General features: G+C 42.1%; 1 protein-coding gene across 1 annotated transcript in view; it reads right to left on the bottom strand.

The window, feature by feature from the left end:
• The window catches only part of LOC102382626 (solute carrier family 22 member 2), a 33,021-nt gene extending 21,455 nt beyond the window's left edge, over nt 1–11,566 (bottom strand). The window contains exons 1-2 of the mRNA XM_006021925.2: nt 10,065–11,566; nt 7,181–7,284 (exon numbers count right to left, since the gene is read on the bottom strand). Coding sequence (XP_006021987.1) covers nt 7,181–7,284; nt 10,065–10,481 — 521 coding nt within the window. The 5' untranslated portion in view covers nt 10,482–11,566. The remainder of the gene's footprint in view (nt 1–7,180; nt 7,285–10,064) is intronic.
• Between the last annotated feature and the right edge of the window lie 3,347 nt (nt 11,567–14,913).

Genomic DNA, 14,913 nt, shown 5'->3' with positions numbered 1-14,913 from the left:
GTCCTGCGAGCTAGTCATGGCTTGTTGGGCTGATAGAAGATAAAACAGAAACCAGAGTTTGGCAGAAGTGATGGTTCTCTTCTGCAGTCTGAAGAGCGGATTTTAAACAGGAGAGAATGCACGCAGAAACCATTGTTAGCCCCAGGAGCTGGCTTCACAGCTGCCCACACCTTTCTGCTGGGTCTAGGGGTGTCGGAGGGTTTACAAAGGAGCCAGTTGTGGCTGTGCTGATCCTGGGGCTGTATTTTAAATCTCAGGACATGGGAGGTGTTCTCATTTACACTGGCAGATGATAAACTCTAAGGACCCACTGTGTCAAGTGGGTATAAGCGGTTCACAGCATGCTTCAGGCATGTTCTTCTTTAACCACAAATTGCCCTGTCTTCTACCAGATTCAAACAGGGGAATGTGGCCTACTGAACAACTTTACTCTTCTTAGGGAGTGATGGCCAATTTCATCCCCACTTTTATGAATGCAGAGGTAGTTAGCCGTATTAAGCTAAAGTTAGGCAGAAAGTAAGGCAGGGTGGCACCTTAGTCTGCTAGGTTCAGAGAGACCTGAGCTCTTGTAGACAACAACCTACTTTGTCTGATATGAAAGCTCATGCTTCTTTAGACAAGTTAGTCTCTAAGGTGTCACCCAGCCATTTCTTCTACCCCTCCTTTACTGATGAAGTGGTCCAGAGTGCATAGAAACAGCTCAGGGATCCTTTTTTTGGATATTCCTTTTCTCTGCTTACCAGATTCTCTTGTTATAAAGGAAAGGGTTGCTTTCCAGCAAGGAATAAGAATTCCTGCACTTGTGCAGTGGTTAAGTTAGATGACCTTTGAGGTCCCTTCCAATGCAAAAATTCAAAGATTTTCCCGTTAGAGTGTAATTGGTCTTGGTAGATTCTTAGTAGGGTCCTTTTCCCCCACATATGTTTTCACATCTTGCCATCACTGCTTAATTATCTGGCTAGTAGGCTCTGAAGACATCTTTTGGTAGCTGTCTGACCTACATTATTCATCTCTGTTTCTTTTATTTAACCTACGTAGTAGAGTAGTTCTCAAGTCTGGAATATAAGTATGGATAACCCTTTCAAGAAGGATAAGCAGGAAAATTCTCTATATTAAAATATATACAAGTACAGGCAGTCCTCAACTTACAATGTTTTGAGTTACAATGTTTCGCACTTACAACATTTATAAATTGCCACCCTGTTTCAACTTTATGACCTCAGTTTCAACTTTACAACGCTTGATCCAATGTGATGCCATGCTAGCAAACAAGTTCACTGCATTGGCCATCTCTCCAGAGAACATCTGCCCAAACTTCCTTGGATACTTTCTTTAAGAAAGCAGACAAGACTCCAGAAAAACCTGCAGCCAAGACTCCAGCCAAGAACCCTTCAAAAAGTCCAACCAAGAGCCTTTCAAAAAGTCTAGCAAAGTCACCTCAAAGAAGTCCTTCCAAATCAATATGATTGCTATTTGCAATATAAATACATTAATGTAGCTATATTACTCATCTATAATTGATTGAGTACAAAATTCTGAGGTATTTTTGGTGAAAATAGGGTATCGGTCCTTGGTTCAGGAACACATCCCCCATTTATGACATTGTTTTTTATGAGAAAATTGGTTCTGAGTTGCAACGTTTTGACCTGACGGTTTTCAGGAACCAGTTGTGTTGTAAGTCCGAGGATTGTCTGTATGCTTATTCTGAGATCTAAAACAAACTAGGAGGCAGACTGATTGAAATTCTGCCTCTAAGAGGAAAATAGGAAGACAAAGTCATGGTGGTTATCTGATAAGCACCAAATCAAGAGGCGGAGGTGGGCGAAATGTGTGTTTTGTCTTTCAAACAACTAGCTGAAGTATTCAATTCATAGGACTTAGCATTTATATGCAGGGATTTTAATTACTGTGATATCTACTGAGAGGGTAATACAGCAGTGGACAGACAATCCCACAGGTTCTTGGGTTTTGCTGAAGATACCTTTTGGGTATAAATCTTGGACAGGCTCTTTGATTCACAGCCTCTTAGTAGGGAGGAATTGACTGAGAATCTAAAGAAGGAATAAGGCAATTTGGGGGACAGTGATAATGAAATGAGAGGGCTTATGTTCCCTAAACAAAGGAAGAAAGGAGGATAACAGAATAAAACAATTGGACTTCAGATGAATAGACTTAATTTGAGAACTGGTGGGCAGGATCCTGAGAGAGGCAAACCTAACAGGTTAAGGGGACCTAGGAAGCTGCTTGCTCCTTTGAGACCATAAGGTCTCAAAGGTCTTAGAACCACAAAAGCAAGCTATCCTGATGTGAAGAAAGGATAGGAAGTGCAGTGAGAGATCAATTTGGCTAAACAGTGTGGTCTTCAAAACTTATGACACAGACACAGATCTTACAAAAAGTGAAAACTTGGTCATATTCTGAAGGGTGTATACAAGAGTAGATAACAGACATGTAGGGAGAAAATCACAACTATTAAGGAACAAACTGACATGCACCTAGTGAGGGAGATGGAGAAACCAGCAACAGATTACCTAAATGTGGAAATAGGCATTTCTAGATGTGGAAACCTTATCTAGCAGATTACCTAGATGTGGAAACCTTATCCCCTGTTGACCCTTTAAATGCAGGTTAGACAAATATTTGTCGGGGATGGCTGAGGGATGAACCTGCCTCGAGCGAGTGGTTGCAAGAGATGACTTTCTGAGGTCCCGTCCAACCCTATTTTTCTAAAATTCTATGGGCCTTATTTAGTAACATTGTTTTTTGCCTCATTTTGTTCAACCTTTTCCATCTACACAATTCAAATATTTCATGATGGAGCTGTAGTCCTTTTCAACTGTGTTTCTTCCTTCTGTTATCATGGCTCCACTTATATTCAAAAGCAAATGTTTCCAAAAGAAAGAGTTGTTACAATGCTGGAAGACTGTCTGCCCTACCTGAGTGGTTTGAGGTATATAGGGAGCCTAAGTGTTGTTTTTTTTAAACCTGCCATAAAGCTTTTAAGAGTGTGTCTATGTGGCACAATGCAGTGCGATGTAAGGATACCCGAGAGAGCTCTTTATGTGGTATATACATTGTATAGCCACAACAGGATAAATTAGCATGGATGCGGTGCTGCTCTCATGCAGCTGTGTTACTTATAGTATGCAAAAGAGATGCCCTTCTGGGTCAGACCATAGGTCCATCTAGGTCAACACTGTATCTCAGTGACACGGAGTAATGCTGAGGGGAAGAGTATTTACATGAGGTCTCTGCAGACTTATCTGTCTTATCCCTTATACCTTCCAGCATTCGGTAGTCTAGAAAGCACTAATTTGGAGGTTGCAGCCCTACTTTCATGTTTAATATCCATTGGTGGACCTATTTTGCATGAATCACTCTCATCCTTTTTGTATTTGGTTTAATTGTTGACTTCTACAATATACTGTAACAGTGGATACCATAAGCTAATTACTTGCTGGTGGGAGAGGAAGGGGAAGAACTTTCCTTTGTTTGTATTAGAGTTACTATCTAATAATTTTGTTGTATGCCCCTGGTCCTGGTATTGAGAGAAATGATGCATAGAAATTTCTATCTACTTTCTCTTCACCACTTAATATTTTATATGCTTCTATCACATCCCTGCTCCCACTGTGTTTTCTGAAAGGTCCCAGTCTCTTAAGGTTTTGAGACCTGGTATCTCTACATAGCACTACATTATGCTTTTTAGCCATATAAAAAGGCTAAATCGTAAAAACCCCAAATCGTAGGTGCTCTGAGACTCAACCACCCACTGAAAAAAATAAGCAGGTACTCAGCACCCATGAGCCATGTAGGGTGAGCCAGGTTGAAATAATGCACTGCTTCTTCTGGGCCTGCGCGGGGCTTGGCACAGGGCTTAGCTCAGCGTGGGAGGGGGGAAAAAAGCACCCAGTGATAACAAACTAACACTGGCGCCTATGCCGCAAATCGCTTTTGAGGGTTGTTCTATACAGAGCAAACTGCAAACATCCCATACATGGGAAAGCTCAATTACATTTCTCCTTCCCTTTTACTTTTGGCAAGTAGAGGACAAATATTTAAACATACTACCCCCCCCCCCCCCAATTTACAGTTGTTTTACTCATTCCAGTTCTTACGTCTGAAGACTTCTAGTTGTTTGCATTAGCCCCAAACATCTAGAACTCTGCAATCTCTTTTTCCTTTGCTGCATTCTGGATCACTTAGGATAATCATTGCATCATAGAGAAGTAGGGCTGGAAGCAACCTAGAGAGATCATGTAGTCCAGCCCTTGCACTAAGGCAGGAACACCCCTATCCCTTGACCCCTTGGAGTGTGTGCAATGGCAGAAACCTCTCCACTTGAGCCTGCAGCAGGGGGGAGTGGGGGCAGAGGGCTGCGGACCCGGGTCCATAACCCTGGCAGCTGAGAGGCCCCTCCAGCAGGGCTAGGGGAGCAGGGGCTGTAGGTGGGGGGTGAGAGGCACCAGCAAGGCTGTGGGGGCTGTGGGTGGGGAGAGGCACGAACAGGGCCAGGGGGGCTCTGGGTGGCCTGTCATTTTAATCATGGATTTTTGGGGTTTTATTAGAGAATTTGCATTTTTATCAGGGAAAACCAGGATCCCTGCTGATCAGTGACTGTGCAACCCTGTCTTGAACCCTGCCAGTGATACAGTCCGCAGCTTCCTTAGGCAGTCTATTCCACAGCCTCGCTGTTCTAATAGTGAAGAAGTTTTTCCTGCTATCCAATCTAAACTTGCTTTGCTGCAACTTCAAGTCATTGGTCTGTGTCCTATTTTCTGCAGCAAGAAAGAAAAGGTGCTATCCCTCTTTTTTTATGGCATCCCTTCAAGTATTTGAAGACTGCTGTCATGTCCCTTCTTAAGTGCCTCATCCACAAGCTGAACATACCTATTTTGTTCAACTTCTCCTAGTACAGCTTTCCTTCTGACTGCTTTATGATCAGTTTTGTCACCTGCCTCTGGACCCTCTCTAATTTTTCCACGTCCTTTTAAAACATAGAGTCCAAAACTGCATACTTTACCCTAAATGAGGCCTAAGCACTGCTGAATAGAGAGGATTGGTTCACAGAGCTTGAGGAGAAATGAACACATTAGAAATGAGATGGAACAGTAAGTACTTTTTGTTCTCTTCATTGATTAGTTTCACGCAGTTAAATTAGCATACTGAGCAGTGTCCTGCAATAAATGATGCAATTCTGGATAATGCTTTCTATTGGTCCACTGCCAAGAAATGTTCTCCCTAGCTGGCATTAGTCTGAGTCCACTCTAGAAAGTAAAAATTGGTACGCTTTTATTTTGAGAGACCTGCTCCTTGTGTGCTTTTGGAGTGGTCCCAAATATGGCAACTACAATATATTTTTTAATTTGTTTGCACTACTATTTTGCTTTGCTAACACTCCTCATGGGTGAGCTAGCTAAGTTCTTTTTGGTCCACAATAGAGCTCTCTAGGAAATAAAAAAGCTGCTTGTTTGAAGGGGAGGGGATAGGAGGTTGGACACTTGTTAATGCTCTGATGTATAGGACAAGGGCTCAATATTTTGCACAAGAAGAGAAGGAAACTCTATGCTTCAAATCAAGGCAAGCAGAGACTTGAACCTTAGCCTCCCACACCCTGCATGATGTGGCTTTTGGTTATTCTGGATTTTATGTGGTTTTGACCAGAAATTTCATCCTTGACCAGTATGATCTTCCTAGTGAAAGTATACTCGAAGCTAATGCATTTCCACAACAAGAGGCACTTTTAGGTGTGCTCTGAGAGGCATGGGTGGGGAGGGGCTGTAATTAGCAAGCCACGCTAATTAAAAGCATCCAAGAGTCATGTGCATCAGCATCCCTGTGCTGAAAAATGGCAGTTGGGTGCTTTGAATGAAAGCTCATTGAAAGAGCTTTAGTTCAAGGAGCCCCGCCGCCATTTTTCAGTGCAGGGACACTGATGCATGTGACACTATAGTCTGCTGGAGCATATTAATTTACGTTGGATTTCCAGCACATTGGAGCAGGCTCCCTGCACGTGTATAGGAGCCCAAGGGCTCCAGTTTCAGCAAAGTGGTAATTTTCAGAAGAAAAAATATTTAGTCAAAAAGCTTCTGATTAACTCTACTTTGTGTATCAATGGAATTGCTAAACGGGTTTGGATGCTGCTCCTCCAGGTCTGTCCTGGGAGAAGGAGCACCACCTTCAAGAGACATTTGGATGTTTATCTTGCTGGGATCCTATGACCCCTGCTGACTTCCTGCCCCTGGGGCAGGGGGCTGGACTTCATGATCTTCCAAGGTCCCTTCCAGCCCTAGTGTCAATGAAATCTATGAATCTGCCAATGGCATTATTCATTCAGTGGCACTTGTCTGAGCGCATTGGTAGTAAGCTGTATTACCTCCTGTAGAGCCACCTCTGAGCTGTGGAAGCTGCCTTAAGGGAAGAGAACAAGGCAAAGTCTCAGGGCAGTTGCAGACATGGCCATCCTTTGGCAATGTGGTGCCAGTGAAACCGAACCTTTGGTTATGGGGGGCAGGGAACCAGCAGTAGAAGCAAAAGGTGTCCATAAAGTTGACTGTGTGCCTCCACTGGCTTCACACTATGCGGACACAGGAAAAAAAAAATCCATCCTTTGATAACAGATTGATTTGAGGAGTTTGATGCAAGGCTCCTCTCACAAACTTTGTCTTCCACTCAGCAAGCTCCTGCTGTTTTTTTCCATGTAAGGCCATGATATGTCATAGCACATTCTATGTGCTGTTTTATCACCATATAAGTGAGACAACCCAGACACTAAGGGCGCTTGTACACGTGTGCGGGTTGTTGTTTTTTTCCAATCAGCCTATTCTTTGTGTCTTTTTGCGTCCCACAATGTAACACGACGTAGGCAAAGGTTTGGTTGAGCAAGGCTGGCCGTTAGAAAAATCTTTTTTGTTTGTAAATCAGCAGCTGGAATCTGGAGTTGCTGAGACAGTGTGCAAGACTGGAACTCTGTGACGTTATTTTATGGATTCATGTATAACCACACTTGAAACAACCATTGGAGAAATGTTTCTTCTGACTTTCTGGCCATTTGAATTAGTTTTCAGTGCATTTGTTTGCTCTTTCTGTCATTACTGTTTATACAAAAATGAAATAAGCACAATCCAAACAACTACCTCCACAAATATTCAACGCACAAAGGGAATGTTTCAACACATACCTGTCTGCTATGTAGCCGATGCTTATGGAGCCAACAAAAAACCCAGCATTCACACACGACTGAAAGAGGTCCAGCTTCCAGGAATCCTCACACACCAAATTAAACTGAAGAGGCACATCACAGTTAGAAGAAAGAGAAGGTCCATACTATAACACCAGGGACCCCAAGAGGAAGCAACCAACCAAAAACAAAATGTAGGAACATTTCCCAGAAAGCAAATAACCCCCCTTTAAATCCACATGTGCCATCTCATAAATGGCAAAAATAGTGAGACAATAAAATCAACATAAAAAAGGAACATTTTCCAGAAATGGGAAATATATATATATTTTAATGCTCATGTTTGCCAAATCATGTGTTTATCTATCTTTTTCAGCCATCATATTTGGCTAATTTATTGCAAACATTCCAGAAAAATTCTATCCTGACTTTAAATTATTTATCTACACTGGGGCTCAGAAGGAAAAGGGGTTGCCAGAAACTGCATAAATTTAGAACAGCAGCCTAGTTTCTCAAACCTCCACACTTTGAAGTTTGTCACTGATTCATAACTGGCCCCATGAAATTGTGCAAGCGCTATGACACAGGCCAGGCTTGGCTGACAATTGTCCTATATGTAACCATGTTTGGTTGGAGAGAGTTGGATTTAGGGAGCCACGCACTGGACAGCATTAATGCTCTCTGGCTGCAGCCATGTAATCTAGAGGTTCGTGCCAAAGCCTGTCTGTGTGTGTGTAGATTGTTGTACAGGGCTAGCCCTGTAGTTTACTCTGGCTTTCTTAAACTGAGTGATGTTCCAAATATAGTTTTCAGTGGCATTTAAAAAAGAAGACATTTGAAAACTCCAGGCTCTTGAACCGAGCTTTAACCTCAGAGGAAGGTCTGCAGAGAGAAAAGGGCATTCATGGGCCAGTAACTATGGGTTTATGTGTTGCTTAATAGAGTCCTAAGGTGTGATATAATGAGCTCTGCTTGAGAAAAGCTGAGAAACTGCTCTCCTGCTTCTCTTTAGTGCTGGCATGAGGCCCAGCAGCTGACTTTACATAACTTTTGCCTTCACGGAAAACACTCTGCAACTTTTCTCCACTTTACTAAGCGACAGCCTCTCAGGGATTTCCATTCTGGGACGGACCAGTGCTCTCTTTAGGCTGATATGGTGCATCTAATACAGGCCAATGGAAAATATTAAAAAAAGGTGAAGATCATAATTATTTAATACTGTGTTACAGGCTTCCTATTCATCTAATTGAAGTTGATGGCAAAATGGGAAAAGCAAAAAGTGCAGGGTGTTTCCTTAGTTTTTACTTCCCAGCCTCAAATTTTTATCTTATTCATATGTCCATGCTATTTGCTTCAATATTATCCTGTGGCTGAGTTTCTCAGATACTGCTTTACTCAATTGTTTAACTCCTTTCCTTCCATGAATCTATGAATCTATTCTTATTAAATGTGTGGGATGTTTAATCTTAGAGACTTCCCTAGTGTTCCTTTCTGAAGGAAGGAATAAAAGGTGCAAAAGGCTTGTGCTTTGTCTTATATTATCCATCACATTTGCTCTTTCTCATTTCCTTTCTAAATAAAATAGCTTGACTGTGTTCACCTTCCTCACAGGTTCCTAATAATTTCTGTTCCCCTTTTCTGGCTCTTTGTTTCTTCCAAGGAAAGATAACCAAAAAAGAATGAAGATCAGGACACACATATAGAATGATGCTACCGTGTATTATTTTGAGTCATCTTCATGCTATATGACACTGAATTTTGTTTTCAGAACTTAGGGTACAATTTCAATTTGCTGTGTATGTCTTCAATGTATTTGCCTTACCTTAATAGCAATACATAATCCCACCCTGAGTTTTTCTGCAATGGCTCTCAGACTGCTTTAAAAAAAGGTCCGTATCATGTACGTCTCAGCTCCCTCATTCATAAAAATTCATCCATTGCCAGTTAAGGGACTTGTCTAAGTCGCACACAGCAGGCCAGTAGCAGAACTTGGTACACTTTGACCCATCTCGGCTATGGACAGGGCAGCAGGAATTTGATCTGATATACTGTCCTGCTAATTATGAAAACACCAATTGTATCTGAAATACCTTGCAGAAACATAGGTAATGTATAAATAGGGATTGCTATCTATAACAGTAACCAACAGTGAGCATGTTTTCCTAGATTCATACTTTTTATTTATTATTTCTTTATTGAATTTATATGCTACCCTTCCCAAAAAAGGTTCAAGGCAAAACATGCAATATTATATATAAATATATTTCATAATTATGAAATCTACTATATACTAATTTCATATGACTATAGATATCATATTTAAAGTATAAAAATTGTTTGTAGCTAACTTAATAGTGCTGAACAGAAGCATTATTTTAGGGATGTAGATGTGGAAGGGGAAATCATCACTAGGACTAGGGATCCCCACGTTCAGTTCCCTGTTGTCACATCTCCTGTGTGACCTTGACCAAGTAAGCAAAATAGGGTTAAATTTCTTTCCTATCTTGGGAATAAAAGTATAATGAAGATTGTAGGAAGTACTATAGTGATGGGGAGTCATAAGTACAGGGGTCATTTGGATTTGGTACTTAGAAATACATTTCAACTTACTGTGCATTGCTTAATACCAAAGCTAAACTTTTTGCTAAAGTTTTAGTAAACATTTTCACTTTTTGTTTCAGAACCAGATCTAATATTAGTCTCAGCATTGAGATTGTACTGAATTTGTATTGACACACAATTATTTTATATCGTGCTTGCTAACAGCATCATGAGAATTTCCTGCTTAATACACGTGTCAGAATTTTGTACTTTGCAAAAAACATAGATAAAATCAGATCGATTGGGGGATTCCCCCCCATTTTTAAAATGAAGTGTGTCTTACCTCAGTCACAATAGATGTTCCTGAAGAATCGTAAACCCAGCCATCTTCACAGTGCATGAGGGGAACCCTGCTCTGGCTGGTATGGCTGGTGAAGTTCTCCAATGGGCTTGTGCAGCTGAGGCCAGTCATGTTCCAGTCCACGTTGTATCTCCAGCACTGACTAGTGAGAGACTTGTCATGGTTTCCCCACTCAGGAACAGTGTGATTCAGCTCCTCTTCCAAACTCCAGCCACACTCGCTGCTCAGCTCTGCTACTCCAGGACTAAGACAACGGTGTTCAGGGATGAACCCCAGGAAGACAACACCCACGTAGATAGGAGGGAAGGCAGCTGAAAGGAGGCATAAGATAAAAAAGGTGCGCTTCTGGAACAAGTCAAATTCTCCAATGTGCTCTAAAATGTCATCTAAGGTTGGCATTTTTGTAAGTGGCAACTCATTAAATTAACTAACTCAAGTTGCTCTTCACAGTATTGCTCTGTATTTGCCAGGAGAGCCGCTTAAATAGTGGCAGGGTATTGGACCAAAAGTCACAGTAAAATAGTTAATTGACTTTGTAAATTGACAAGCCATGCGTTGCAACCTTTATTTCTCACATGCTGTTTCAAATGAAGGCTTGATTCCCATGTGACACAAACTCAGTGGTTGGTTCTTATCTTGCTTTATGTATAAAACCTTGGGTTATTAAGCTTGGTGTGCTACATGGCATCTTTGTTGATTCATTACTATGAGCTACAAGATAGATGATTATTCCTCTGTAAAATGTATCATAGTAATCTGAGTTCATAAGTATTTCATACACAAATTGCACTCCTCATTTCTGTATACATGGCCTGAAATATTTATATCCTAAAGTATGATCACATTCTGCTTTGCTAGGGTTGAAATGACACCAAAGGAATTGCAATGAGCTATGTTTTAAAGATATTAAAGATATTAAGGCCTGAGATGCATATAAACATCTATTTGAATGTTCAAAAGTGCCTAGGTGCTTTTAACATCTGCTGATGTCCATGGGAGTTAAGTGCTTAAATGAGTTGAAAATCCCAGATGTCTTTCTGCATATTTGGTATCTACATACCTTTTTTAGAAATCTGATCCAATGACATCAGAGGAAGTTTCTTCAGCATCTGAGAGGCATAGGGCTTGCCTATGCAGGTCTACATTGCCCCTGAAGAACAAGGGTGGAAGTGACCATAGCACAACGTGGGTATTGTAGGCTGTAGAGCAGCCCATAGGCACTCAAAAGGGGGTTGGCACAAGTTAGACCAACTTCTACAGCTGCTCTAGCCTATGCTGAGGGCTGCATTAAGTCCCAGTGAAAATAATTTTAGGGATTTGCAAGTGACCTAACGCTAGGTTTGCCTTAGCTGTGCTACATGGAGGCACCACCTCCATGAGGTAAGATTCTGAATGACAGCCAACATGGCTTTGTCATGGGCAGGTCTTGCCTTACCAACCTCATCTCTCCCATGACCAAGTAACTCACCACCTGGACACAAGAGAGCAGGTTGACATTGTATACCTTGACTTCCAAAAGGCCCTTGATCTAGTATCCCACAATGTCCTTGCAAGAAAATTGGAGAATTGTGGGTTAACTCCGAGACAGTTAGGTGGGTGAAAAACTGGTTGCAGGATAGGACCCAGAGAGTCATAGTGAACAGATTGGTGTCATCCTGGTGAGAAGTGGGCAGCTGTGTCCCGCAGGCATCGTTGCTCGGTCCAATACTTTTCACCCTCTTTATTAAGGATTTAGATGTGGGGGTGAAGAGCTCATTGACCAAGTTTGCTGATGACACCAAGTTATAGGGAAACATGGTCACGCTTGAAGATAGGCTGCAGTTACAGGCAGACCTAGATAGGCTAGCAAGTTGGGCTGATGAAGTTCAACATTGAGAAATGTAAAGTGCTCCACCTCGGGATGAGTAACCCCCAACACACCTACAGGCTTGGTGGCACCAAACTGACCAGCACCATGAATGAAAAGGACCTGGGGGTAATAATAAATGACAGTATGAATCTGAGCCAGCAGTGCGATGCCATAGCTAGTAGGGCAAATAATACTCTGGCATGCATCAATCGATGCATCTCCAGCAAAGCTAAGGAGGTGATTCTTTCGCTCTACTCAGCATAGTGCAACCACAGCTGGAGTACTGCATCCATTTCTGGGCACCACACTTTAACAAGGACGTGGACAAGCTTGAGAGAGTTTTAAAAAAGAGCAACCTGTATGATTAGAGTCTTAAAAGGCAAGCCATAAGAGGAAAGGCTGAGGGATCTGGGACTCTTCAGCCTGAAGAAAAGAAGACTGAGAGGAGACCTGGTAGCAGCTAACCACTACACTAGGGGAGTATATCAAGGGCTCAGTAAGCAACTGTTCACCAGGGCACCCTTGGGGAAAACCAGGAGTAATGCCCACAAACTCCTGGAAGATCGATTCAGGCTCAACATTAGGAAAAACTCCTTCACAGCAGGGTGTTCAGACTGTGGAATAAGCTCCCTCCAGAGGTGGTGCAATCGCTTACCCTGGAAATCTTCAAGAGGAGACTAGACAGTCATCTTGGTGGGGTTACCTGACCCCCAGTTATCTTTCCTGATTGGTGCAGGGGGCTGGACCCAATGATCTTCCAGGGTCCCTTCCGGCCTTACAATCTATGAATCTATGGTTTGCACCTCATGGGATATGGAGCATAGTCCATATCATTAAACCATATTCTGTTTGCATGAATCCTTTCTAGCTATTTTATGTCACCTTTATTATACAAAGCTGAAATCATATTTACTTGCAGGCTTTTCCCAAAAAAACAGCTCTCCAAAACTGGGGGGTGCGCCAACCAGCAGGGAAGGTGGTTTCTGTGCTGGAATGGAAGCATGGAGACACTGTAAAATGGCTGCTGTGCTTCTCCCCTTGCCACTCTCAGGGAGGGAAGGGGCTGAGTTCACTTTTCAGGGGCAGAGCTACACTTTTAACTTGCACGGCTGCTGTAGATTTGGCAGTATCAGCTGGTAAGTTCACCTGTGGCTGAGAAGTTTAAACACTTAAGCTTTTGCCTGAGCAGTGGTGGTCGGGATTCATCCATGCAGTCAGGATCCCCTGTCAGAATTCAGACATGACTCTGGGAAACATCTTTTTTTTTAATTTGTTCATTCTTCCTACAAAAAAGGTGCATATCTTATTTGGGGTCAAGTGTATGGGGAAAATACTGCATGTAGTCCTGTGCTAAAACTCAGTGAAACCTCTTTAATCCCTATCAATCCTCCTTTGTCTTTGTATATTGCCTTGTTTGTCTCTTTGTATATTGTGTATTATGCAAGTTCCATTCTTGTTAATATCTGCTCTGTGTTCCAATTTATATCTCCACTGTAATCAATCACATGGTCTGAAATAAATAAATTTACGACATGACTACTGGTGGGTGAATCTGAAATTTAGTAAGATGCTATGAAGAAAGAGCTAAATGTTTTGTTGACAGCTGAAACATTTTATTGAGCTAGAATGTTTGGACAAAATAATCTGCTACCAAAGAATTTGGCCCTTTCCTGGAATATTTCTGCCTCCATATCTTTTTTTCAGAATAAGTTTTCTCACTACATATCTAGCTATTATTTCCCTTAATCAAATGGAATAATACAAATAAAAATGAGCTAGCTAGTCTTTGCAATGTAATTTGTCTGCTTCTGGTTGGAATCAATAAGTTGTTTTATTTGATCTTTACTTTCTGCAGAGTATTCAATTACTTTTGTGAGTTTTAGGAAACAAAAATAAATGATGAACTTGGGTAAAAGAATAGGTTATAAATAGCGGCTTGGCCTTTCTTTAAGAAGGGCTTAATAAATCAAACACAAACCATTGTTGTATTAAAAATGGCTGCCATGCCCAGACACTTTCATGTCAAGCAGAAGTAGAATAGACCAATAGATGTCCACAAAATGCAAGGAAATATCCCTTATGATAGAAGTATTCCCCTGTGGTAGAACAACAGATTTTGTGGCCATTAGATCCTCACAGACATGTTCGAACAATGGGAAATCACAGGCTCTGGGCCTGAAAGATTAGACAGGGCATGACTGAGGACAGTCATTGGCAGTAGCATAACTAGGGGTGGGCAAGAGGGTGCTACTGGGCACCAAGTTAGGAGGGGCACTGGAATTGCCCCTTACCCTCACAGATTCTGCACCCCAGCAGCATTCCTACGTCGGGAATTCCAAAATGGTCCACAGCTACTACTGTTTTAGGAGCAAAAGTTGGAGTAGGCAGAATACATGCTCTGGCAGCAGGAGCTCAGCCAGGACTGTAGAGTTCCCAGTGTGGGTAAGAAGGTTGTCCCCCTACCCCTGCTCTCAGCACCTGTTCCCTCTCCCCCTGCTCTTGGAACATTCCCCCACCCCCAGTCTCCTGGGTGGCAACTCTGCTTGATATACCACTGGGTATTAGTAAATATCTACCCATAGGCTCAAAAGCAACCTGTGGGCCGTAGCTTTCACCCCCTGTAGCTGTAGCATGAGCATTAGGGCAGATCAGTGTTCTTTACCCTGGCACCACTCCAGTAAACTTTGAAACTCTTGCTCAGTGAGCAAAGAATTGTATGGAGAAGACAAAGCAGTCACTCCTGTAAAATGGTTGGAGATGCTGTGTATTATGCAGCTGTTTTTTTAAGTAACATTTGAGTGATTTCAGAGTGATTGCTACCAGGAAGCTTTGGGCATTACTCTACCTACCTCCAGGGAAACCTTCTGCTTCTCCCAAATCAACCTGGTAGCAGCCCCTGCCTAGTTCTCCTGTTTGACAGAGGCCTATGCTCATTTGCCTAGATTTAGACAAACTTGCAGGAAGAACCACTCTTGTGCCTGC

This window comes from Alligator sinensis, unplaced genomic scaffold, assembly GCF_000455745.1.
Source record: "Alligator sinensis unplaced genomic scaffold, ASM45574v1 scaffold682_1, whole genome shotgun sequence".
In the NCBI taxonomy this organism is placed as follows: domain Eukaryota; kingdom Metazoa; phylum Chordata; order Crocodylia; family Alligatoridae; genus Alligator; species Alligator sinensis.
The sequence above is the reverse complement of the archived record's forward strand: the minus strand, read 5'-3'. Positions and strand labels throughout refer to the sequence as shown.